The 27,999-nt window shown below is 43.0% G+C and overlaps 1 protein-coding gene across 1 annotated transcript; it reads left to right on the top strand.

Moving 5' to 3' along the window:
- Positions 1-444: 444 nt before the first annotated feature.
- DBT (dihydrolipoamide branched chain transacylase E2) lies at positions 445-27,707 on the top strand. Its single transcript, XM_040359943.1, has 11 exons — positions 445-568; positions 7,656-7,773; positions 10,472-10,547; positions 15,988-16,169; positions 17,318-17,442; positions 18,593-18,836; positions 21,132-21,298; positions 22,894-22,971; positions 23,793-23,984; positions 24,086-24,157; positions 27,135-27,707. The coding sequence occupies exons 1-11, from the start codon at positions 518-520 to the stop codon at positions 27,300-27,302; spliced, it is 1,473 nt and encodes a 490-aa protein (XP_040215877.1). The 5' UTR covers positions 445-517; the 3' UTR covers positions 27,303-27,707.
- The last annotated feature ends 292 nt before the right edge of the window (positions 27,708-27,999 follow it).

Genomic DNA, 27,999 nt, shown 5'->3' on the forward strand with positions numbered 1-27,999 from the left:
ACCTGTTTATATATCTCTCTCTATATATATATTGACATTCCAATAAAGTTAAGTAACCAATAAATAAGAACACCGTACAACAATATGTTTATTATAACTACTTAGACTTATTTGTACCCAGGTTTATGTTGCACCCACATCTAGATGCATTATTCATATAAGGACTAGTAAGGATTTCGCAATATTCGAAGTAAAAGCCTCATTGAATGAAATTTGTATTATTGATGACGGTCTCCTGATCTTTTTCTAGCCAAGAAAATGGCTGCTCACATTGCTAGCGACAGGTTCATAAAAACGGTGTCCCTGTAGGATCGTTCAGATGGTCTGGCGCTCCGCCCCCTGCTCTGACAGCTGAGCAATGGTTCATTCCAACTCCGATTGGCTGTCGGGCCTCCACACCCCCCTCCCTCCCCCATCTCCTTGGCATTGACACTGAATTGTTCTAGCTCTTGTGTTTTGGTTGGTCGGGAGAAGCAGCTCTGTGATCTGATTGGTTCTCCGGGCTTTTCCGGGAAACATGGCGGCTGTGAGAGCCTTGAGGAGTTGCAACCGGTCATTCGTCCGTCTGGTGAGAGAAGCTGAAATGTGCTGTTCTGTGTGAGGGGCAAACTGTGAGGGACACCCCGGGGGTAATGCCATTCATGTCTGGGGGACGGTGACAGTGACACTTTCTTATCAGTTATTAGAAGACAGTCTGATGTCACTGGGCTGTACATTGCAAGGACTGATAGAGGAAATCCGCCATGACATTGGCAGGATAAACCAGCTAGAGCACAATAATAATCACAACACAGACAGCTGGCTTTCCTCCATTCCAGAGCTGAGGTGCTGGCTTCATTCTCCATGGGGCACGATCTGCGTGGAGTTTGTTCTTTAGGGGGGCGCGATCCGCGCAGAGTTTGTTCTTTAGGGGGGCGCGATCCGCGCAGAGTTTGTTCTTTAGGGGGGCGCGATCCGCGCGGAGTTTGTTCTTTAGGGGGGCGCGATCCGCGCGGAGTTTGTTCTTTAGGGGGGGCGCGATCCGCGCGGAGTTTGTTCTTTAGGGGGGCGCGATCCGCGCGGAGTTTGTTCTTTAGGGGGGCGCGATCCGCGCGGAGTTTGTTCTTTAGGGGGGCGCGATCCGCGCGGAGTTTGTTCTTTAGGGGGGCGCGATCCGCGCGGAGTTTGTTCTTTAGGGGGGCGCGATCCGATTGTTGTCCTTTTGTTATCATTAGTGCTCCCTGGGTTAAGGTGACCAGATTTTTAAAATGAAATCCAGGGACATATTTTTTCTTTACTAGTAATGGCAACAATCAGCGACTCTCTGCCCGTCGTCGCCCACCTCACAGCCTCTCAAGTCTCACTCTCCGGGCCCCCGGATACTACTGGATGGGGAGCAGAGGAAGATCCCTCCGCCAGGGAAGGCAAGGAGATAGGCAGGTGGCTAGCCAGGATTTGAGTCAAGGCAGAATAACATGTGAGCGAAGCTGAATGGGCATGTGCCCAAAACTGAAGAAATATTCCCTCCGCTCCGACCAGCACATTATCATAAAAAAGGGGCACAGATAATGGGGAAAAATACACCCCCTATGCTAGTAGGCACGGCGGAGCTGGGGTGTGTAATTCAAATATTTTTATTTTAATTCTGCACTGACTGTCTTTGAAATTGCCCCTGCCCCCTATTAAATCCAATCTGGGGACAAAACCAGGGACAGACTTGGTCCGGGGACAGTGTCCTCAATCAGGGGACTGTCCCCTGAAACTGGGGATGTCTGGTCACCCTACCCTGGGTGCCCTGCTTTATACCAGAAACATACTGCCAGCTTAATTGGCTTCTGGATACACATACTGTGTGTATAGTTATACCAACAGATTGCAAGCTCCTCCACTGTGTTTATATTTTATAGATACAGTGCTGAGAATTTACATATAGCACATTTAAATCAGTCCCTGTTACCATCTAAAGTCCCTAGCTCGCATTCATACATACACAATTTCTAGAACCAGTTTAGAAAGGAGCTAATTAACCTACCAGCATGTCTCTGGAGAGTGGGAGGAAACCGGAGTCCCAGAAGTAAAGCCACGCAGGCACAGGGAGGACATGCCAAACTCCAGGCACATTTTGTCCTGTTGGGAATTTAAACTGAGAACCTCAGTGCTGGCAGGCAGAAGTGCTTACCATTTAAAGTGGAGTTCCACCCGTTTTTTTTCTTTCCATTAAAAATCCTAAAATAAATATTAAAAAAATTGTATTTTTTTTTTTTTTTTTTTACTCGCCTGAAAGGGCTGTTGCTTTGCGGAAATAGCTCTTCTGCCTCTTCTTCCACCGCAGAGGATCTTCAGGCTCGTCCTACGTCGCTGTGTCTTCTTGTGAATGAGCCGCGCTGCCTTCTGGGAACTGTGTGTATCCCAGGAGGCAGCCGCCCATTCACAATGTGAGTCACGCATGCGCAGCAGGAAACGGGCAGTGAAGCCGAAAGGTTTCACTACCTGTTTCCCTTAGTAAGGATGGAGGCGCCAGGACTGAGCGATCGCCTTCGGGGGACCGACATTACGGGCGACTAGGACAGGTAAGTGTTTTTATTAAAAGTCAGCAGCTACACTGTTAGTAGCTGCTGACTTTAAAAAAAAAATCGCGGGTGGAATCCCACTTTAAGTGATACTAAAATCTAATTTTTAAAGAAAAAAAAAACAACAACAAACATATTATACTTACCTGCCCTGTTGCAGTGGATTTGCCCAGGGCAGCCTGGATCCGCCTCTTCTTGGCTCCCTCTTTGTTTCTGCTGGCCCCTCCCTCCTGTCGAGTGCCCCCACAGCAAGCAGCTTGCTATGGGGGCAGCAGAGCCGCAGCTCCCTGAGGCCATTCAGACACGGAGCTGCGGTCTCTCTTTCTCTCTCCTGACTTTGACAACAGCGGGAGTCAATGGCGCCGCTGCTGTGTCTTTTCCAATCAGGAGGAAGAGTCCCGGACGACCGAGGCACTCATGCACATCGCTGGATAGAGATCGGGCTCAGGTAAGTATTAGGGGGCTGAGGCACACATACGTTTTTTTATCTTAATGCATTAAGATAAAAAAACCTTCTGCCTTTAAAACCACTTTAAGTGTCACTAATGGCAAAAACTATTTTTTGTTTCTCCTTTTGGATATAGTCAGTTTATTTTTTTGTTTGCCCATTTGTGTCCCGTTTATGAGATCTCCGTTCACTTCCTGTCCCATAGCTACAACAGGAACTGAGAGAAAATCTGTGCAAAGTGAATCTAAGTGTGTCACCAGCACTAGTGTACCCATTGGAAGAGCCCGCCCCCCCATTCCAGTTCTGATGTCAACTCAAATATGGGATTCTCTTTGACAGCTACTCGTCCCCACTCCCGGGAGACCTTGCCACAGTGAGGAAGCTCAGCCCTCCTCCTTCCACCGCTGCCGGGCCATTCAAAAAACGCAGCGCTCTTCACGCATGCGCAGTAGGGACCCGGCTGTGAAGCCATGAGTCTTCACTGCAGGTTTCCCTTACAAGGAATGGAGGCGGTAGCACCCCGAGAGCCCATTGGAAAAATCAGCTGGTGTGCCCCCGGACAGGTAAATGTCCTAATAATAAAAGTCAGCAGCTACAGTATTTGTAGGGGAGGCTGGAGTTCTGCTTTAATGTTTTACATCACTTTACCTGCAAAAGGGCCCAGCCTGAAGTAATCCATTCAGTACTTAATTTTCTGATTAAAGCTGCAAAGGCAGCCAGATGGGGCCGTTCACAAGCTTAGCAGGTGCAGCAAAAATTCATACCTCCTGTGAAATGAATGCCACCGTACTGCGACTGTGTGCCCTGTGGCGAGGGGCAGCAAGGTCAGTCTTTTGCTTTGTTCACTCCCATTGACAACCCCTAAATGTTGTAAAAATACATAGAAGCGTATTTATAAAGCAGTGGATGTGATGCTCACTGCAGGAGAATCTTTCTGCTGAATGTATGAGAAAGGGCCAAGTATTAAACCAACATTTATATCATCCGCTTCCTTTCTTCCCTGGCTGAACCTGCATACATTTTATACCAGAAAAGGTATATACATTTTTTTTTTTGTATGTGCAAACTTAAATGCAGAGTTTCAGCGCTATGATTTTTCTGGGGAGCTGGTAGGTATGAGGTCTGCCCCGCCAACAGAGCCTAGAGCAGTGGACATCATCTGGTGACGTCCCCGCTGTACGTGATTCAGCTTTCCACGTTACGCCAATGTGCTGGAGCCCCGAGGTCATGTGACCAAATAGAAACACATTTAAAAAAGGTATTTGCATTGTGGGGAGAAAAAAGGCAGTGACATGAAAATGTTGGTTTATTAGACTCTCCTTTTACTTTGATATACAGTGAATGATTTCACAGTAGAGGTCGACCGATATGGGTTCTTCTCTGGCCAATGCCAATATTTAGAAATCGGGGTGGCGATGGCCGATATATGATGCCAATTTTTGCGGCCGATATTTTAGGCCGATTTTTACTTTTTTGGCAGGCACTGGCTCGTGGAACTAAGAGATGACAGTGGCACTAATTGGCACTGCCATGTTGCACTAGTTGGCACTGGAAGATGGCACTGATTGGCAGGTGACACTGGCAGGCATTAACAGGTGGCACTGGCAAGTGGTACTGGTTGGCACTGATTGTCAGGAGGCACTAATTGGCACTGGCATGTTGCACTGGATGGCACTAATTGGCACTGGCACTTGGCACTGGAAGGTGGCACTGATTGGCAGGTGGCACTGGCAAGTGGTACTGCTTGGCACTGATTGGCAGGTGGCACTTATTGGCACTGGCAGGTGGCACTAATTGACACTGGTAGGGATCACTGGATGGCACTGGCAGATGGCCCTACTTGGCACTGGCAGGTGGAACTGGTTGACACTGGCAGATGGCACTGATTGGCAGGTGGCACTAATTGGCACTGGCAGGTGGCACTAATTGGCACTGGCAGGTGGGTCTGGATGGCAATAGTTGGCACTGACAGGTGGCACTGGATGGCACTGGCAGGTGGCACTGGATGGCACAGATGCGTCCAGTGTTAAATATCGGCCTAATTTGCATAATAATCAGCCGATTTCTCCGAATTGGCCAAATATCGTCCGACCTCTAATTCACAGCTTTAAAAAAAAAAAAAATGCTCTTGAGTGTTTATATAGCAAACCCTTATTTAAAAAAAAATCTTACTCCTTTATGGTACTATTTGTACTCCAGAGAGCAGTTGGAAGTGGAGAGTTTGATCTTTCTGTAGACAATAGGGCAGCCTTTCTCAACTTTTTCAACACAGAAGAAACCTTTAGCGCAGGTTCACACTGAGTGCGGAATGAAATCATGCGAGTTCAGCTGAAATTTCACCATTCCATTCCCACATGTCGGTCCTGATTTCGGGGACGATTTCAGAGACGACTGTGCGCGTTTCTGCTCAGATGTCAGTGAAAATTGCATCCCGAAAGCACCAAAAATAGTACAGAAACGACTTTTGGAAATAGGTGCGGCGCCGCAAATGTTGTGCCGATTAGGACAGTGCAATTGCTGCCGATTTGGCATGCGATTTGACATGTCAAATCACACCCATGTGAACTAGGGCTCAAATAATTTACCGGTTTTGGGAAACCCCTGCCAAAAATTCCCCTATCTGCAACTCATGGTACGTTAGTGTGGAGGTCAGTGGGAAGAATTACCCGCTTATAGATGGATAAGTTCCCACCGACACTGCTGACCTTTTTATCTGAGAAGCAGAAATGTCCCATTGCTCAAGGAATCCTGGTTGAGAAACCCTGCTAATAGAGTATTTGTTGTCATTTTAATAATCTCTTTAATATTGTTGAACATTATCAAATTCTACACACTTTGTAAAAGTGTTTTGAGGCTGCTGATGAGTTCCAGTGATTAAAGCGAAGTTCCACCCTAAAAACAAACTTTCTATAAAAAAAAAAAAAAGTTTTACTCACTTATATCTGGCTGTTACTAGGCAGCCTTGTAATCTGCCTAGTTCCTGGTCCTAGGTGGTTCAGCTTCCTGTCCTAAGACCCCCATTGCCTCCTGGAAAATGATGACGCTCATTTCCCAGGAGTCTCTGGGCATTACTGTGCCTAAAAATCGCCCAGCATGCACCTCTCCCTGAAAACCAGAAAGAAAAAGGAACTGGGCTTCACATGCCCACACATATGATGGATACGGCCACAACATGAGCTGGAGGATATAAGGCAAGTGTTTGCAATGATTTCTGGAATGATTGGGGAGCTATTAATGTTTTAGGGACTATTTGATGTGATTAATTTTGGCTTGCAAAAAAATTTAAAATTACGCCCGGAACCCCCACTTTAATATGATGCTGATGTTCAACAATCTTAAAAGAAACATGACAGAGAATGGCCTTGAAGTGATTAAATACAGAGAGCAAGGGCTAATCGTCCAACATTTTTCATTGCAGCTCATTGATTTTTCCGAGTCGTCATCTTGATGATTGTCCCTAACATATTACATTGTATCATTCATCTGGATATTGACACATCTGGCAAGAGCTTTATATTTTATGTATATGAGAAATTGCTATTTTTTTTTTCTGGCAGATTCTATGTAATAAAGTATCGCTACAGGTGGAGGGGCCCTAATGTTGCATTTGACTTGAATATAACCCACAAAGCAAGGCATTTAAATGCAGCACAACACAGTAGGGTAGATTTATTAAAACTGGAAAGTGCAAAAGCTGTGCATGATATCCAATCGGCTCCTAACTTCAGCTTGTTTAATTAATGCGGAGTTCCACCCAAAAGTGGAACTTCTGCTTAATCCACTCCTCGCCCCCTTACATGCCACATTTGGCATGTCTTTTTTTGGGGGGGGGGGGGAGTGGGGGTTTCAGTAGGAGTGGGACTTCCTGTCCCACTTCCTCCTTCCGCCCAGGGACCGCTTGGGCGATACGTCATATCACCTTTTGGTGGCCCCTCCCTGTAGGCCAGTGGTTCTCAACTCCGGTCCTCAGGACCCACTTACAGGCCAGATTTTAAATATTACCTTGGGGGGAGATGCAGACTAAAATACTGCAATCACTGAGCAGCAAATAATATCACCTGTGATTTATTTCAGTTATTTTGAAAACGTGACCTGTTAGTGGGTCCCAAGGACAGGAGTTGAGAACCACTGCTGTAGGCGGTCGCCTGTCCACCGCCGTTCGCAGTGAGTGCCCGGCTGTGAAGCCGAAGGCTGTCACGGCCAGGTGCCCACAGTTACAATGGAGGCCCCGGCGGAGAAGGGGGGAGACAAGCAAAGATCCGGGGGCGCGTCGCTGGACCGTGGAACAGGTAAGTGTCTATTTATTAAAAGCCAGCAGCTACACTTTTTGTAGCTGCTGACTTTTAATAAACATAAAAAAAAGGCTTGAACTCCCCTTTAAGCTTTGGGGGGGGGGGGGGGGAAACCTGGAAGCTGATTGGTTTCTATGCAGAGCTGCGCCAGATTTTGTATTTCTCCGGTTTTAGTAAAATAACCCGTGTGTGTATATGAAAGACCATGCTCCATCTGAAAGCATGACTTTCTGCATTGCTCTGCCTTTGGTCTGTAATGCAGGGTAACACAAGCAGTGTGATTGGTCTCTTGGAAAACTACATTCCTCTTGCCTTCTATTGATCGTGTATTTCCACTGATTGCTGTTTTGCTCTTATTCCCCCTAGGCCAGTTTTAGACAGCTGACCTCATGTAACCGGTTTTTGCTGATAAAATCATGCAAACAACAACCTCATTCTTCACATCTGCAAACTTCACAGATCAGATACTTCAGAACTATTTCAGGTAAGCGTAGAGAATCCCTTTCTAAAGCTTTAACAATCGCTACTTGCTGGGCTAGATGCGTTGATGTTTAAATATTCCCAAGGGTTTGATCTCATTCCACAGTCAATTTTCTCCATTACCAGTATTGATGGAGACCTCCATATGCACTTGCAGTGCACACACTGCCAACAGCCAGCCAGGGAGGGAGAGGGCAATCTTTTGACACAAGCAGGAAGCTCCAGGGCTTTGCCTAACCAGACCAACCCAGGATTTGAGTATTGGGTGAAGAGGAGAGATCATAGGCTGCAGCAGGTTCTGTGCAGGCACCTCTAGGTTATGCTGCAGCAGGTTCTGTGCAGGCACCTCTAGGTTATGCTGCCGCAGGTTCTGTGCAGGCACCTCTAGGTTATGCTGCAGCAGGTTCTGTGCAGGCACCTCTAGGGGTATGCTGCAGCAAATGGTTTTAAAGTGGAATTTTCCTTTTAAGAGGAATCGCAGGTCAAGTTGGTGAAACTAAATTGGCTACTAATATGGAGGAAACACTGCAGCTATGTAAAATCTAAAAGGCCACTCAATTTAACTGTGAAAGGAACATTTTAATGATAGAAATTTAGCAGCTGACATTGTTGACTTGTGTTTTGAACATGTGAGATCCAGAGCTTTTATTCTTTCTGTACAGCTTAGCAAATCATTGTCCTTGAATGAGCATGAGTCAGTAAAATAACAAGACGCCTATTACACACATGCTTGTTCCAGGTCATCCTCTTCTCTGGCATGGTTGTTTTTACCAAAAGATTACTGAATGCTGATGGAAGTGGTGTGTGTCTTTGCGTATATTTTTGACTGTAAGTAAGCAAAAGGGGTTCCCGTGTTTTGAACAAATTTTAGGATGAACTGGTTCACTGCAGCTAAACCCTGAGCAGGTTTGATATGTATGTAGCCATTGTAGACCAGAGTTTACATTTCAAATAAAAAAAAGGAAATCTGGGCTTGCTGAAACTTTGATTGCAGCCATCAAAGAAAAAAATAAAAGTAATGGGTAATATTTACAAATTTTCTTTGCCTAGATATACACCGCACAGCCATAACTATATGACCACTGACAGATAAAGTGAATAGGCAGCAAGAAAACATGTTGACCTTGAAGTTGATGTGTTGAAAGCATTGCAGTTTGTTGTGTAAGGAACCAGTCGGGGAGCCCATGCTGACCCATGTCCCCAACCAATGGGCACATGAACATCAGAACTGGACCACTGAGCCATGACTAAGCACTGACTGCCAGTGCGAAACGCGTCGGCCATACTGTATGTTGTTGGTTTGCAGTGACTGTATGTACAGTTGAAAAATAAAAGACATCTCTTTTTTAAGTGATTTTGGAGTGCGGCTGTCCAGTCTTTGTCCTTTCTATTTTTGCCACTGAGCAATAGAAGATGGCCTGGCTAATGAATCGCATTTTTATTTAAATGTGGATGGCTGGGTGCGTGTGTATCGCTTTCCTGTAAAAGAGATGGCACCAGGATACACTATCAGCATTGTTATTGACCCAACTATACCCCTTCATGTAAATTGTAATCTCTAATGGCAGTGAGGTCAGAACTGTACAGGCCAGTCAAGTTCCTCCACCCCAAACTCGTTAATCCATGTCTTTATGGACCTTGTTTGTACACTGGTGTGCAGTCATGTTGGTACAGGAAGGGACCATCCCCCAACTTTTCCCACAAAGTTGGGAACATGAAATTGTCCAAAATGTCTTGGTATGACGCCTTAAGAGTTCCCTTCACTGGAACTAAGGGGCCAAGCCCAACCCCTGAAAAACAATCCCACACCATAATCCCCCTTCCACGAAATGATTTGGACCAGTGCACAAAGCAAGGTCCATAAAGACATGGATGAGCGAGTTTGGGGTGGAGGAACTTGACTGACCTGCACAGAGTCCTTGCCTCAACCCGATAGAACACCTTTGAGATTAATTAGAGCAGAGACTGCAAGCCAAGCCTTCTCATCAGTGCCTGATCTCACAAATGTGCTGGAAGAATGGTCAAACATTCCCATAGACGCACTCCTAAACCTTGTGGACAGCCTTCCTAGAAGAGTTGAAGCTGTTATAGCTGCAAAGGGTGAGCCAACTCAATATTGAACCCTACGGACTAAGACTTGGGATGCCATTAAAGTGGTTGTAAAGCCTCAAGGTTTTTCACCTTAATGCATCTTGGTTACATCATATACAGATGTAAGGGGCAGATGTGCAGTATAATGGTCGCCGGTCTCAATGTATTTTGCTGTTCAATCGCTTCATCAGGAGACCTCACAAATGACATGACCATAGCCTCATTACTCTAGCGCTACATCCAAAATGGAAATAATCAGGCTGTCTCAGATAGAAAAAGGACACACAACTCAGTATAAACGGCTATATGAAGCCTCTTCTGAGTGGCTTATGTCCTAATAAATTGCAAGCTAAGTCCAGTTACTTAGTCGATGAAAACACCCACGTATTCCAAAATAGTGGGGCCTCCTCTTGTATGGGTGGTGAGCAATGGAAATGTACTTCTAGCCAGTCAGTAGGTGATCTTGTCCCATATTGTGCCACCCCGGTCACATCCCAAAGCGCCCAAAGATTTACCTTTGCCTTCTCTCTGACTTACTGGTTGTTAATGTATGTGAGCTGAATGGTTTCTTTGTATTCACAAATCTAGTGATGGTTTATTTGTTTTTTCAGCATTGAATGGTCAGATTGTACAGTTCAAGTTATCAGACATTGGAGAAGGAATCACAGAGGTGACGGTGAAAGACTGGTAAGTGAACAAGAACTGGCAATCTGATTTCTGAAGACTGACGCATTGAGAATGGCAAGTGTTGCCCAAGCAACCAATCAGGCCGTTTTATTTTTCCATTTCTGACATCTGCAATTTCTTACCTTGTATATACTTCATGCTTTGTATGATTGGTATTCATTTTATTTTTCCACGCCATATTATAAAAAAAGGTTTTCAGATTCTTCTATGACAGTGTACAGGTGAAAGTGTTTATATAATATAGTTATAGCATTGGAGAGAGAGCGGAGAAACAATAGAACCTCTTGTCATATTTATTTTTTGGACCCCCTTTCACACTGAGGCGATTTGCAGGCGCTATAACGTCAAAAATGGCGCCTGCAAAGCACACTGAAAGAGCAGCTCAATTCACTCCTGTGTGAAAGCCCAGGAGTTAAAGGCGCCCTGCTAACTGCCAAATAACGCAGCGAAAATGACGGTAAAGCGCCGCTAAAAGTAGCAGAGCTTTACCGCCGATGCCCCCACCGCCCCAGTGTGAAAGGGCTCTTATAGCGGTCTGTGCCCCCATATGTAAGATCTCCCTCCCTTCTTTTAGGACAACAATTCCAATAGCGTATGATGAATAAGCAGAAGCTCCAGTCACTTAAAATTTTTATATTAACCGTTTGCTTACTGGGCACTTAAACCCCCTTCCTGCCTTGACCAATTTTCAGCTTTTAGCGCTGTCTCTGACAATTTCGCGGTCATGCCACACTACACCCAAATTACATTTTTTATTCTTATTTTTCCCACAAATAGAACTTTCTTTTCGTGGCATTTGATCACCACTGGGTTTTTTATTTTTTGTTAAAAAAAAAAAAAAAAAATTGAAAAAAACAAAACGTTTTATATTTTGTTATAAAATGTTGCAAACGGGTCATTTGTTTTCCCTTCATTAATGTATGCTGACGAGGCGGCACTGATGGGTGGCCCTGATGAGCACTGGTAGATGACACTGATGGCCACTGGTAGGTGACACCAATGAGTCACTGGTGGGCATTGATAGGTGGCACTGTTATGCACTGGTGGGCAGCACTAGCAGGCGTCACTGGTGAGGTGGCTGCACCTCTTCCTCTTTGGGACCGATGTCCCTATCACAGAAGCCGGTGATCGGCTGTGAGCACAAGGAAAAACAAAATCGATTACCAACCTTCTGTTTACATCACGTGATCATCTCTCATTGGCTGACAGCTGATCGCGTGGTAAGGGGACTCATTGACTTACAGATCACAGAGCACGCGCCACAGGGGGCGCACAGGGTGCTTGCAAAGGGGAGGACGTAATTTGACAGCCTCCCGCCAATGTAGGTCTGCGCTGTAGCCGTTGTTTGGATATAGCGCGGGCAGGAAGGAGTTAAAATGAGTAGATTTAAAAAATATATAGCTGAAGTAATATGCAAAAACATTATTTTGCTTGACCTAATCTACTTGAGTGGTCTCATGAACCAGTAGGTAGCATCTACCTGTTATTTTTTTTTCTATATTGGCTGAAAGTGGAAAGTCAGGAAATGAAGCCCTGCTAGATCACCTCATGCTGGCCCTTTTGGCAGGTATAGCTACTGTATGTAAAACATTAAAACTAAGCACCTATACTGTTTAAAATCCAGTAATATACTGTCTCACCCTACTCTGCACATGCTCAGTTGCTCTCTATTTTTAGGCACTGCCAAGTTTGTAGAGGTCAATCTGCTGTCAGCCTTAACCAGTTCGGCTGTAGAGCAATACATACAAATCCTAATTGTTGGCAATAAAATTATATAAACCCCCAGAACATTTATATATTTTCTGAAAGCAGAGGCTTTGTAGAATAAAAAGGGGATAGTTGCAATTTTTTTTTATCATTGTGATATTTGTGCAACTCTTTATTAAATTGAAATTTTCTGGAAAAAAATATAATAAAATAAATTTTAGTGCAAAACCACACCATATTATACCCATTTTTGGTTAAAATATAAAAGATGAGGTTGTATCAAGTAAATGCCCAACATTCCATATTTTACGTTTTAAAAGCCATTACAGCTCATCATTTTAGAGTTGACTAGGAGCTCTTGTGCTAGAATTATTGTTCCCACTCTGATGTCTGATGTAAAAGAAAAAAAAAGGCTAATATATAAAAAAAAAAATACCAAACCCCCCCCCCCCCCCCCGCACCTACATACATATGGTGTGCACATGTATGTAGGTGCGGGGTTTTGGCTTTTTTTTATATATTGGCATTTAATTTTTTTGATTTATTTTTTGATTGCTATAATAAACCCCTGTGATGGCATTTGGCAGGTGACAGGTATTATTTATGGAGACATTAGTGGTCAAATAGACCCCAATGTCTCCCCTGCCCTTCACACTATATATAACCGAGCACAGATCGGCTTGGTTAGATGTGTCTCCTGCCTGTACTGACCAGGAAAGTGTGCATATAAAACTGGAAAGGGGCATCCCTTCTGGTTTCATTGTGTGCATGTTAGATCAAGGCATGGATCTTTATGCAATCTCTCTCCCCCAGCTGGTGGATGTGTTCCTGGGCATCGGTAAGCACAGGACAGCCCGGGAACCATAGGGGTGGGGGGGGACGTTGCACTGCCGGCTTGGAGAAAGTGATCGACGGCTATGGAGCTGTCGCATCACTTTCATGGTAAAGCCGGTCACCGGCTCTACAGAACACACACCCGCTGATGACTGCAACTTGTGTTTAATGGTTCACACTTTGAACCAAACAGCTGAACTGGTTAAAGCGGAATTAAAGCCTCTTATTCGTTACAACCAATGAAGCTGCTTCTGTTTGATCTGAAACTGCCATGGTGCTGCACATGTGACCAGTTATGACTGCAGCTATTTGATTGTTTTGTCAGTTTGGTTAACCGCTTGCCGCCCGCCGCACACAGATATACGTCTGCAGCATGGCACGGGCAGACAAAGGGACGTACCTGTACGTTCCCTTCAAGAAGCGGTAGTTGCGGGTGCGCGCGATCGTCTCACGGACACATAGAACGAGGAGATGTTAGTGTAAACATCTCCCCGTTCTGCCTAGCTGACACTGTCACTGATCGGGAACACGATTGACGTGTGACGTGTCACAGCAAGCTATTCCCCCCCCCCCTACAGTAAGAATCACGCCTTAAGGAACACTTAACCCCTACAGCGGCACCTAGTGGTTAACCCCTTCACTGCCAGTGTCATTTTCACAGTAACCAGTGCATTCTTATAGCACTGATCGCTGTAAAAATGACAATGGTCCCAAAAAATGTGTCAAAAGTGTCCGATGTGTCTGCCATAATGTCGCAGTCATGATAAAAATCCCAGTCATGATAAAAATCCCAGATCGCCGCCATTACTAGTAAAAGAAAAAAAAAAATAATAAAAATGCTATAAAACTCCCCTATTTTGTAGACGCTCTAACTTTTTGCGCAAACCGATCAATAAACGCTTATTGCGATTTTTACCAAAAATATGTAGAAGAATACGTATCAGCCTAAACTGAGGAAAAAATATGTTTTTTTTTATATCTCTTTGGTAGATAGTTATTATTTCGCAAAAAGTAAAAAAATATAGTTTTTTTTTCAAAATTATCGCTCTTTTTGTTTATAGCGCAAAAAATAAAAACCGCAGAGGTGATCAAAAGAAAGCTCTATTTGTGGGGAAAAAAGGACGTCAATTTTGTTTGGAAGCCACGTCGCACGACCGCGCAATTGTCAGTTAAAACGACGCAGTGCTGAATCGCAAAAAGTGGCCCGGTCATTTAGCAACAAAATGGTCTGGGGCTTAAGTGGTTAAGGACACAAGGAAACGTGACAGTTGGCAATCCTGGCATTTCAGCAATGTAACTGTTTTTTGAAACCGTTAAATCGTCCAGTTTAGTACTGCTTTACGATTTGCTGCTGTTCAGGGGCTCTGGGCTTCAGAAAAATGGCAGAATCCAGCTAGAAGAAACGGGAGCAATGCTAGAGACGATTTACAGCACACACTAATGTTGGTAGCATAATTAGAACTGTGGAATGTACAGTGCATCCGCAATGTATTCACAGCGCTTCATTTTTTTTTTTTTTTGTAATGTTACAGCCTTATTCCAAAATGGATTAAATTCATTATTTTCCTCAAAATTCTTCAAACAATACCCCATAATGACAACCGGAAAGAATTTTGTTTGAAATCTTTGCAAATTTATTATTGGGAAGAAAAAAATATCACCTGTACATAAGTATTTACATCCTTTGCCATGACATTCAAAATCACCTGATTTTTTTAACCTTTTAATTGCTGTACTACTGTGTCGCAATTGCATGGCATTCATGGGTTTTAAATCAGGTGGTGAAGAAGCAACATATCGCCTCCTCACTACCTGTCAACACACACACACACACACACACACACACACACACACACACACACAGATCACTTTTCAGAGGAGCAGCAGTGCCTGCTGCACTTGTAAATGAGCTCTTAGTTGCATTTGGAAGGGGCACCCTTAGGGCTCGTTCACACTAAAGTAGGGGGGGGGGGGGGGGGGGGAAAACAGTAGGTACACTGCACTTTGTGGTGAACCCGCAGTGCATCAGTGTGAAAGAAGCCTTGTACTAAAATGCCCAGTGTATTGCTTCACACTGACCTAAAGATCTCTTCTTTTCTGCTGTTGGCACCACTCTGGAGACCACTAGCCAGGATAAGAGGTGGAGTGCATTTGGTATCGCTCCGCATGGGACAGGAACCAGCACTACAGAGGAGGGATCAGCTTATGTGGCTCTTGCTCCAACTTTACAAGTAATCTTCCTACATTGCACTCTGATGCTCTAGAATGGCGGGTCAGCAATCCCAGACTGAGATCTTCCAGTCACCTGTCCGTGATCTAGTGGTAGATTGCGATCTACAGGTTGCTGACCCCCATGCTAACCTCTCTATGGATCTATAGTAATGGGGACAAGCTCAACTGCTATTGGTCACAGCAAACCATGCATAAGGCAGGGACAGTCTAAGCAGGTTTGGCCTGCACTTTTGATCAGCAAGGCAGCAAACAAACACAGTTTCAATGCTGGAGGGCTTTGTACAGCAAGTCCATAGCTTAAAACAATGAAACAAATAATCATCTGCTCTTCTGTGCCTGTGGCTGGCTTACAGGGTGTACTGTAATGGGTTTCCCAAAATAAACAGGCGGCACTTGCACCTTTTTTAGTGTTTTGTCATCACTCAGCCTTTTCGCACAACAGTGGGGTCCTACAGCAGACAGCCTAAGCTCACATATATGTATGTGTATATATGGCTGTGGACAGCTGAGACAAATGGCTACCAGGTGAGCTGTGGACTTAGAAATAGAGGCTTTATCCCACCCCCAAAGTCTCTGGGCTGCAGGACCCAAAACACAACTTCGCCACTTATTTTTACATATTTTTCTTCCAGAATTGTCTATTTGCTTGTAATATCTGTCTTCTCAGGTATGTGAAAGAAGGCGACACAGTGTCACAGTTTGACAGTATCTGCGAAGTACAGAGTGACAAGGCTTCAGTGACGATCACCAGCCGCTATGATGGGGTTGTTCGGAAGCTGTATTACAATGTGGATGACACAGCATTTGTGGGGAAGCCTCTGGTCGACATTGAAACGGATGTTCTGAAAGGTTTGTAAGCAAGCTAATAGGATTGTGTATTTGTACCACTAAGCATTATGATACCACTTAAAGCCTGTCAAGAGAACTATGCAGGCTGCAATTATGACCTTTTCTGAAAAAAAAATACTAGTTGCCCGAGTGTCATTCTGATGCAATAGTTTTAAAGAAATCTTGTTAATAATTTAATAATACATTTAGTCCTTTAACCCCTTCCATACAGGGCATTTTCACCCCCTTCCTGCCCAGACCAATTTTTAGTTTTCAGCGCTGTTGCACTTTGAATGACAATTGCGTGGTCATGCAACACTGTACTCAAACTAAATCTTTATGTTTTTTTCCCCCCACAAATAGAGCTTTCTTTTGGTGGTATTTGATCATCTCTGCGGTTTTTATTTTTTGCGCTATAAACAAAAGAAGAGCGACAATTTAAAAAAAAAAAAACACAATATTTTTTACTTTTTTATTTAATAAATATCACAATTTAAAAAAAAAAAAAAAAAAAACATTTTTTTTCCTCAGTTTAGACCGATACGTATTCTTCTACATATTTTTGGTAAAAAAAAAATCGCAATAATCGTATATTGATTGGTTTGCGCAAAAGTTATAGCGTCTACAAAATAGGTGATAGATTTATGTCATTTTTATTTTATAAATTTTTTTACTAGTATTGGCGTTTTTTTTTTTTTTTTTTTTTACTGTCTGTGACATTGTGGCAAACACATCGGACACGTTTTTGGGACCATTCACATTTATACAGCGATTAATGCTATAAATGCTATAAATATGCATTGATTAAATGTGACTGGCAGGGAAGGGGTTAACCACTAGGGGGCGTTGAAGGGGTTAATATGGTCCCTAAGGTGTGTTATAACTGTAGGGGGGAGGGGACTCTCAAGGGGAGGAGACCGATGTGTGTTCCTCTGTACTGGGAATACACTCGTCAATATCTTATATATGGCAGATATGTCCCTTTGATTCATATTGACTACATAAATGTTCCATGGGTGTCGGTGTTGCTAGATTTCCCCCCCCCCCCCCCCCCCCCTCTTACACTTTTTTGTCTTTTTTTTAAGCATACAATTCACGTTTTGTGTATGGAAATGAAGCTTTGCCAGTTGTTACTGTATATATTGCCAGTGATCACGTTTTTCCTGTAGATGGAGCTCCAGAAGAGGATGTTGTGGAGACTCCTGCTATATCTCAAGAGCATACACACCAAGAAATAAAGGGACACAAGACTCTAGCAACTCCAGCTGTCAGACGCCTTGCCATGGAGAACAATGTATGTTATTTTGCTGTTTATAGAAATCTTTACATCAATGCTATGTTGAAAGTGCTATTTGCATTGCACTTGGTCTACATGTTCAGCCAATAAATAAATCCTGAACATCCATACAGTGTAGGTACAGTGCCTTGAAAAAGTATTCATACCCCCTTAAAATTTCCACATTTTGTCATGTTATATTGGGGAGTTTATGTGATAGACCAACACAAAGTGGCACATAATTGTTTTTCAAAATGATTTACAAATAAATATCTGAAAAGTGTGGTGTACATTTGTATTCAGCCCCCCTTCTGATACCCCTTACTAAAATTCGAATGGAACCAATTGCCTTCAGAAGTCTCCTAATTTAGTAAATAGCGCCCACCTGTGTGTAACTTAATATCCGTATAAATACAGCTGTTCTGTGAAGCCCTCAGAGTTGGAGAACCTTAGTGAACAAATGGCATCATGAAGGCAAAGGAACACACCAGAAGGGGCAGGGATAAAGTTGTGGAGAAGTTTAAAGCAGGGTTAGGTTATAAAGAAAATATCCCAAGCTTTAAACATCTCATGGAGCACTGTTCAATCCATCACGGAAAATCTGACTGCAAACCTAACAAAACATGGCCAGCCTCCTAAAATGACAGGCTGGGCAAGGAAAACGTTAATTTAGTTTAGATCAAAGCATATTCATGTATTAGAACGGCCCAAAGTCCCGACCTAAATCCGATTGAGAATCTGTGGCTTGAGACTTGAAAATTGCTGTTCAGACGCTCTCCATCTGATCTGACAGAGCTTGAGCTATTTTGCAAAGAATGTGCAAAATACCCAAAAAGACTTGCAGCGAAAGGTGGGTGTACATAGTATTGACTCAGGGGGGCTGAATACAAATGCATGCCACACTTTTCACATATTTATTTGTAAGAAATATTGAAACCCATTTATAATTTTCCTTCCACTTCACAATTTTATGTGCCACTTTGTGTTGGTCTTTCACATAAAATAAGTTTATGCTTTTGATTAAAACTGACAAAATGTGGAAAATTTCAAGGGGTATGAATACTTTTTCAAGGCACTATACTTCATTGACAGAAACCCTAATTTAGCACAAGATGAGCATTAAATGTTTGCAAGGTACTGAATTCTGCGTTCTTTTATCTTGTTTTAGATAAAACTAAGTGAAGTAGTGGGCACTGGACGAGATGGACGTATCCTAAAAGAAGACATTTTAAACTTTCTGGCCAAACAAACAGGAGCCATATTGCCACCCTCTCCAAAATTGGAGATCATACCACCTCCTCCTAAAGCAGAGATCTCCAAGTCATCCCAGATACCGATAACCCCTAGTATTCCTGTGACATTTACTAAACCCATCACATTCTCTGGAAAGGATGTGACAGAGCCGTTGAAAGGTAACACAGTGCTCACAAACAAAGACATGTGCATGTGAATTGTTCTCTTTTTTCATAACACAGCTAAAGCAGGCCATACACACAGCAAATTTCTCCCATCAAAACAGACCTTTGTTGAATGGAGGAATCCCTCCCACCAAACCATTGTAATCTCCCACTGGGAGAAAACAGTGAATTTTGTTAGTGGCTATACCAGCTGCTAGCAATAATTGCAAGTAAAATCCAGCAGGCTGGTTGTACCCAAGTTGATCGATCAACTTGATACATTCAGCCTTGTGCATACATGGTTTAAATCTCGGCCGAGATTCAAACTGTCTATGACCGGCCTAAGTGGTCTATTATTGCAAAATTCAGCAGCTGACTGTGTACCCATATATTTCAGTTGCATGCACAACGGGTTTAACCGCTTAAGCCCGGACCATTTTGTAGCTAAAGGACCAGGCCCCTTTTTGCGATTCGGCACTGTGTCGCTTTACCTGACAATTACGTGGTCATGCGACGTGGCTCCCAAACAAAATTGATGTCCTTATTTTTTCCGACAAATAGAGCTTTCTTTTGGTGGTATTTGATCACCTCTACAGTTTTTATTTTTTGCGCAATCAACAAAAAAACTTTTTTTTCCTCAGTTTAGGCCGATACGTATTCTTCTACATATTTTTGGTAAAAAAAATCGCAATAAGTGTTTATTGATCGGTTTGCGCAAAAGTTATAGCGTCTACAAAATGGGGGATAGTGTTATGGCATTTTTATTATTAATTATGTTTTTACTATTAATGGCGGCGATCAGCTTTTTTTTCTTTTTTTTTTTTTTTTTTTTGATCATGACTGCAACATTATGTCGGACACTTTTGACACCATTGTCATTTTTACAGTGATCAGTGCTATAAAAATTCACTGATTATTGTGAAAATGACACTGGCAGTGAAGGGGTTAACCTGTAGGGGGTGCTGAAGGTGTTAAGTGTGCCCTTGTGAGTGATTCTTACTGTGTGGGGGCGTGGTTTGGCGTGTGACGTCATTGATCGCCATTCCCTATGACAGGGAACAGACGATCAGTGACCCTTTCACTAGGAAGAACGGTAAAAGGTTTGTTTACACTTGCCTCTCCCAGTTCTTCAGCTTGGTGACCAGATCCCGGGACACCGGCGGCGATCGGGTTCGCGGGTGGCGCGGCCACGGAGCTCACTACTGGGTCACGAGTGCGCGACCCACGGATGGGCTCTTAAAGGGGACGTACTTGTACGTCCTTTTGCCCAGCCGTGCCGCTCTACCGATTGTATATAGTCGTTAGGAGGTCCTTTTTTAAAGTGAAGTTTCCATCCCAAATTTTTTTTTCATTATTGTGCTCATTAGACCTAAAAAAGAGAAAAAAAAATTTTTTTACTCATCTGGAAATGCCTGTTGCTATGCAGTCCCACAAAATCTGCCTTTGGAATCACCTAGGATCCTGACATCATCTCCCTCTAATGCTCCTGGGAAATGTGTGCCGTCATTTCCCAGGATGCAGTGCGCTACCCAATTATCACTCCCCATCCAAGACTTCGAGGAAGTAAGTTGCTTGTGGGCTTCACAATGCCCACAAGCAAAATGACAACGGTGTGGACATAGTTATTCAAAAAAGATAGTTTATAAACTATGCGGAGCGGCGGCAGATTGTAAAATAGTAAGTGACCGGATTTATATTCTAAAAACGCAGGATGAAAGGACATACATTTAAAAAATGCTAATTGTGGTTGGAACCCCGCTTTAAGTGGTTAATTAATGATTATTAATATACCACCTTTAGCTCTAATATGCCTTCTAATAAGCTACCAAAGATGTAAATTTGTTACCTCATTTTTCCCACCACTTTTATTGGCTCGTATTGGAAAATATAGAAAAATCCCAGCCAAAAAGCCAAGTCTTGTGTCTGCCATACCCAGAAGGGGAAACCAATAGTCATAGGAGGAAAGTTCAGAAAGCAGCATGCGGCTTCAGCCTACAGCTTGCCATTAATAGGATTACAGCAAAGGAAGCCATTCTGATTATTTTGAGAGGTACAGGGCATTTCGGATCATTGGCGTATCATCAAATATATGCTAGGAACAGTCTTTTCAGATGTATTCATAAAAGGGTAAATCCTATATTTCTATCCCAATGAGCGCTTATATAGTCTTTGCTCAGACATCGAAAGGATTGTTTACAATCTAAAATAATATATAATTATTTTTACTGAACCAAAAATATTTCTCCAGTTTTTTGGAAATGTGCACATTTTCTTCCTTGTTATATTTTTTGTAATGTTTTATTGACGTAGGGTTCCATAAAGCCATGGTGAAGACCATGTCTGCGGCATTAAAGATCCCTCACTTTGGGTATTGTGATGAAATTGATATGACCAAACTTGTCCAGCTGAGAGAGGACCTGAAGCCTTCAGCGGAAACACGAGGGGTCCGTCTGTCATTTATGCCCTTCTTCCTCAAGGTGAGGTTACAGTAGAAGGTACAAGAACGGTAATAATAGTACAAAAATCGCTACAATTTTTCCTGTTTATAAAAATGCAACATTCTCCATATTTTCCTTCACTGGAATCCACACCTCCTCCTTTTTATTTTATTTTAGGGAAATTGTGTTTATGCCTTATAATGGAATTGCTGCATTTGTGTCAAATAGAAAATCTGTCAATGCTAATAGGATGAGAGCTAATAAACTGGCTTGCACTAACAATTGTACTGTATTTGCACCTACAGAAAAGATCCCACCCAATGGAAAACAAACCTTGTCAATGATGGTAACTGTTTTTCAATGCCACAAAGAATGAGAGGAACATTACAAGTTGAATTGTAATTGATTGTGGCCACATTAGTGCACTTGCAGCAAAACAAGTACTGTTAAAAATTTGCACTAACACTTTAAAACCAGCCATAGAGATTCGAACCATGTATGAGCAGGCTGATTGTACCCAAATTAATCGATCGGTCAACTTGGGTACAACCAGCCTGTCAGATTTTCCATGCGGTTATTGCCATTAGCAATAATCGTTGTGTGTTCTCTCGGTGGAGAAACCCTTGTTGACAAGCACAGACCTAAGACTTTTCTTGTAGCTGATTATCAGGTTTGTACACATCTCAGTAGGGATTTTGGTCCACTCCCCCTTCTGTTATAAAAAAAAAAATCTTCTTTAAATCCTTAAAGGGGTTGTAAAGGTAAAAGTTTTTTCACCTTAATGCATTCTATACATTAAGGTGAAAAAACTTCCAACTATACTGGCCCCCCCGTTATACTTTCCTGACCCCTTGAAAGTCCCGCGCTCGGCCCCGACATCCTCTTCGCCGCTCAGCCTGGCCGTTGATTGGCTAGAGTGGCTGCATTGAAAGCAGCGCAGCCATTGGCTGGCACTGCTGTCAATCGCATCCAATAACACGGCGCGCCAAGGGGCGGGGCGTCATGGGAGCTCGCCCGCAAGGACGCCACACAATGCGAAGGAGCTTGCATGAATGTGTGAAGTTCTTGCAGGGAGGACCAGAGACAGCCGCCGAGGGACCCCAGAAGATGTGGATCGGGGCCACTCTGTGCAAAACGAGCTGCACAGTGGAGGTAAGTATAACATGTTTGTTGTTTAAAAAAAATTGTTTACAACCCCTTTAAGGTTTCTTTGCTGTCGCTTCCTATGGAAGTTTCAGCTCCCTCCATAATTTTTCTTTATAGGATTAAGGACGAGACTGGCTAGGCCACTCCATGACCTTAATGTGCTTCTTCTTGAGCCACTTCTTTGTTGCCTTTTGCGGTATGTTTTGGGTCATTGTCATGCTGGAAGACCATCAAAGACCCATCTTCATTGTTCTGGCTGAGGGAAGAAGGTTCTCATCCAATATTTTACTATACATGGCCCCATCCATTGGCCCCTCAATGCGGCAAAGTTGGTCTGTACCTTTAGCAGAGAAACTGCCCCAAAGCATAATATTTTCACCTTCGTGCTTCACTGTAGGGATGCTCTTCTTAGGGTCATGGTCACCATTTTGCTTCCTCCAAACATGGCGAGTCCCCCCCCCCTCAATCATATTTCCTCTTCCTTTCAGGCAGCCAGTCTGGGTTTACTGCAGTATCCAGTCCTCAATGCCTCTGTGGATGAAAACTGTCAGAATATCACGTATAAGGTCTGTATTTGCAGAATTGTACTGTTCATTTAAATATACATGGTTACTGTTTTGAGAGGACCAACCAAAAATGTAACTTTAAGTGCAGGTAACCCCCTGACATGCCACATTTGGGGGACGAGCAGGCACTCTGTTTTTATGAGTACCCAGCTCCCACTTCTCCACTTGCTCCATGGCGCCAGAAGGAAGTTCACCCCCCCCCTCCTGTAATCTTCTGGGATACATTGCAGGTCCCAGAAGATTGCTCGGCCATTAGCAGCGCGGCTCGCCCAACTGTGAAGCCACAGCCGGGCGCCCACAGTTAGAATGTCGGCGCCTCGGAAAGGATTGGGGCTTTGTGCGCCCGTATCGCTGGTCTGTGGGACAGGTGAGTGTCTGATTATTAAAAGTCAGCAGCTACACCTTTTTGTAGCTGCTGACTTTTAAATGGGTGTACCTCCGCTTTAAATGTTTTTAGGGTTAAACCGAATCGGGGATAATATTCCAGGAATGTAACAAACATCAAGTACAGATGTATACAAGTCATAAAGTGATATATTCTGATTATAGATAGAGGAATGTGAGCCAGAATCTTGCATCTACTGCTGCAGTCTCTGCGGTGTTGTACAAATGAGAATTCTTTCAGTAAAATCTTCTTGTAATGGATGTTCTTGCAGCCTAAATGCAAAAATCTTTTCACAATACCCGCATACATATACAAAGCTCGCAATGAAAGCTGCTAAAAAGTGCAATATCTGTTTCACGTGGACTGACCATTTAACACAAAATGCTTTGCCCTGTATATAAGCACATTTTGACTATTTTCAACATGTCATTTCTAGGCTTCTCACAACATTGGGGTTGCTATGGATACACAAAGAGGTCTGATTGTTCCAAATGTGAAGAATGTACAAGTACGAAGTATATTTGAAATTGCTGCTGAACTTAACCGACTACAGGCCATGGGTGCCTCGGGGCAACTGGGGGCTTCCGAACTGACAGGGGGAACTTTTACACTATCCAACATTGGTTCTGTAAGTGATTGTGGTATAGTGTGTGTGTGTGTGTGTGTGAGAGTGAACACTTACAGAGCCATCTGCATAGTTTACTGACCTCTTCTGTTTTTCATTTCTAGATTGGGGGTACCTATGCCAAGCCTGTTATATTGCCTCCAGAAGTAGCTATTGGTGCTATTGGAAAATTGCAGGTTGGTTATTTGTCATAAAAACATGTAGAAAGAAAATGTAATGCCACACTATGTCCTGGAATATCATTGTTCCACACTTACACAGACACTGTTATTGAAGAATTACATACATATATCTGTACATTGCCTGTATATTATCTTAGCAGTGTGAATGTGTTTGCATTGCAACAATTTTATATTTGTATGTAGGCTTTTAACAGAACAGGATTAAGATACTTCTGTTCATGTTCAGTGTTTCTTTTATTGGAAATCAAATGCTGTGTTTCAGACAAAGCTCACAAGGAAAAATGTGTACATTCGGATCTTTCAGGTCTACACAGTTGCAGTAGTTCATATAGACCATAATGGCAAAAAACAAAAGCTGGACAGCCGCACTCCAAAATTTTCTTTAAAAGAGATGTCTTTATTTTCAACTGTGCATACAGTCACTGCAAGCCCACAAAAATCAGTATGGCCAACGTTTCGCACTGGCGTCAGTGCTTAGTCATGGCTAAGCACTGACGCCAGTGCGAAACGTTGGCCATACTGATTTTTGTGGGCTTGCAGTGACTGTATGCACAGTTGAAAATAAAGACATCTCTTTTAAAGAAAATTTTGGAGTGCGGCTGTCCAGCTTTTGTTCTTTTGTTTTTTGCCATTACCGCATTGCCAGCACCCTGGTGGTTCAACAACCCCTGATCATCACGAGGCTCACCTGGAGCGGTGAGAATTCTGTCTGTGTGTCATATAGACCATAAACTGGTATTCAGTGCATCAACAAGTATTTACCGTTCAATCCAGCATACTGCCGACATGGACAGTATGCTGTGTTTTTTTTTTTTTCTCGGTTTACATACCGTAGTATAGGTATTTCTTCCCCCGGCTTCCGGGTAGTGAATCCCGCGGGACTGGGCGTTCCTATTCGAGACTAAGTGATTGACATATGACAAAAGCTTGCCCCCCGGCGCATAATGCGCATCACCAGTTTCCGAAAGAAGCCGAACTGCGAGACGGCGCGATACGGCGCCTGCGCACCGACGTTCGGCTTTTTTCGAAAACAGGTGATGCGCCTTTTGCGCCGGGGGGCAAGCTTTTGTAATACGTCAATCACTTCGTTTCGAATAGGTACGCCCAGTCCCGCGGGATTCACTACCCGGAAGCCGGGGGAAGAAATACCTATACTACGGTATGTTAACCGAGAAAAAAAAAAAAAACAGCATACTGTCCATGTCCGCAGTATGCTGGATTGAATGGTAAATACTTGTTTTTAGGGTGAACCTCCACTTTAACTGTCTACCCCTGTTATTCTCACTCCTTCTTCAGTTCTCCTCCTGCCCAAATGGTTGTCAGGATGAAAATTGCATAGATCCTTTGGAATAGTCTACATGGTCTCTAGGAGATAGCATTTTTGCCTATGGCACTCTAAGAGACATTCTGAGAATAAAATGTTTTCACTTTTATTATTCATTTTTTGATGGCCCAAAGAGCAGGACTCATTATTGTAATATTGATTTCTAATTCTTCTATCATGATAGTATGTAAGGCATGCTGAAGTGGCCTCACAGACAATAATCCTCCCTTTGCATGCTTAAGTTGTAAATCTGGTAAAAACCTAACCACGCTTAAACCTGCTCCCTCCCCATTCTAAGCCCTATACTAACTACTTTGTATATACTTGCCTAATCTGAGGGTGTGCGTAATGTGATTGGCTCCTAGCGGTGGCCTCAAGGGAGTGGAGGGACAAGAGACAACGGATGCCCCATAGTAAGTCTATGGGTGACGTCACCACCCAGGCATTGCAGCCATTGTTCCTATCTCCTGTGCCCTGAAGCTGGCTGCTGGGGAGATCACATGACCAGATCAGAGTGCCCTTAGATTAAGTTTACGCCCCTTTTCTTTACATGGTAGTATAGGGCTAAGAATGGGGTCTGGGAACAGGTTTAAGCTTATGAAACAAGAAAAGCTGCTCCAGATAATGACTAAGCGGTAACATTTGCGCGAAACACGTCTACCTATTTGTCCCCTGCTCCATCTGTCAACCACTTGTCATATGAAGTTTCAATAAAAAGATTTTTTGGAAGTGCAGCCGTCCGGAATTATTTCTTCAGGTTTCAGCTTAGTTGGGTTTTGACCAGACTTCCACTTTAAGTTCTGATATAGCTGTTTTAAATTGGGATTATAATGTTTAAAAATTCTCTAGCTCTGACTAGCCGTGAAATGCTGTCACTTAATAGTATCTAGCAATAGCATCATTTTATACATGTAATGCCGCGTACACACCGGTCGTTTTTTGTCTTGTAAAAAAACATTGTTTTTTCTCATGGGGAAAAAAAACAACGTTTTTCAAACTTCATTTTAAAAAACGACGTTGCCTACACACCATCGTTTTTTCAAAATGCTCTAGCAAAGCGTGGTTACGTTCAGCACGTACGGCCACACTCTGTTCCATTCAAGCTTGCGTCATAACTTGCTTCTGAGCATGCACGGGTTTAAAAGCGTTGTTTTAGCCCACACACAGTCATTTTTTTATGACACAAAAAAACGACGTTTTGAAAAACGACATAAAAAATTTAAGCATGTTCGAATTTTTTTTTTTTGTCGTTTTTCAGAAGACATAAAACAACGTTTTCCCCACACACAGTCATTTTAAATGACGTTTTTAAAAATGTCGTTTTTTTTCCATCACAAAAAACGACCGTGTGTACGCGGCATTAGAAGCCGCTACATATGACTGAACCCTGTGGTGTTCAGCTGCCATATTTTGAGGAAAGGGCAAGCTGTGAGATTCTTCCCACATCTTTGAGACTTGAACGGTCTGTTTCTTTATTTTGCCACTGCATGTAATTTATACATTGATGTGTCTCGCCTACATTTTTTATGTTGTTGCATCTGTAACCACAATGACAAAGGGGATTAGTTTCATTATCACATAATCTGTCATTAAAATCTTGCATAACAAACTGTAGTAATTAGCTGTCTTCTTTCTCCTGTCATACAGGTAGTTCCACGGTTTGACTCAAGAGGGCAGGTTGTGAAAGCTCAAATCATCAACATTAGCTGGTCTGCAGACCACAGGATTATCGATGGAGCAACCATGTCCAGATTCTCTAATCTCTGGAAATCCTACCTAGAGAACCCATCTTCCATGCTCCTTGATCTAAAATGAAATGGATGACGAAAATGTATTATATTTTCTCCAGGAACAGGAACAACAAGCTCTCTCCAATAAAAACCTCAACATGATTTCCCTTTACTGTGGGAGGCACTTCAGCCTGGCTGTATTGTCCTATGGACAAATGTGCACAAATTACAGGCCGTCTATCCAATTCAAAGCGAACGCTCTTTAATACTGTTTAGAATTTTAAGTTTTTAGATTCAAATATCTGGAGCTACATTACAAGGTATTGCTAGCCCATCGATCTATGAATGGCTTTAAGTGGATCCTTCAAACACATGTATACATTGGGCCTTACTAGATAACTTGCATAAGGGAGAGGAAGAATGTATGTCGTTTTTAAATGCCGCTTATATTCTGCCTTTCAATCATATGATACACAATGGGAGAATAAGAGATATAATGTTTGACATTGGCAACAAAATATTTTTTCCTTGAAACACTTCAAAAAAAATAAGGTTCGCTTGTCTAGTATTAATGTTTCTTTTGTGGTATCACTTGACAAGTGTTCTCTGCCATAGAAATGGATCTACCATGTTTTGCAAGATTCATGAATGTGATTCATAGTCTGAACTAGGGTTGTCCCGATACCACTTTTTTAGGACCGAGTACAAGTACCGATACTTTTTTTTGTGTACTCGCCGATACCGAATACCGATACTTTTTTTTTTTAAATGCAGCCATGTGT

Source organism: Rana temporaria, chromosome 7, assembly GCF_905171775.1.
Source record: "Rana temporaria chromosome 7, aRanTem1.1, whole genome shotgun sequence".
Classification (NCBI taxonomy): domain Eukaryota; kingdom Metazoa; phylum Chordata; class Amphibia; order Anura; family Ranidae; genus Rana; species Rana temporaria.

Bases quoted from the DNA above. Each gene is read 5' to 3' on its own strand.
- DBT (XM_040359943.1), top strand. From the start codon at position 518: ATGGCGGCTGTGAGAGCCTTGAGGAGTTGCAACCGGTCATTCGTCCGT. The intron at 21,299-22,893 runs GTGAGGTTACAG...TCTTCCTTTCAG, and splicing joins TTATGCCCTTCTTCCTCAAG to GCAGCCAGTCTGGGTTTACT. The intron at 24,158-27,134 runs GTTGGTTATTTG...CCTGTCATACAG, and splicing joins GTGCTATTGGAAAATTGCAG to GTAGTTCCACGGTTTGACTC.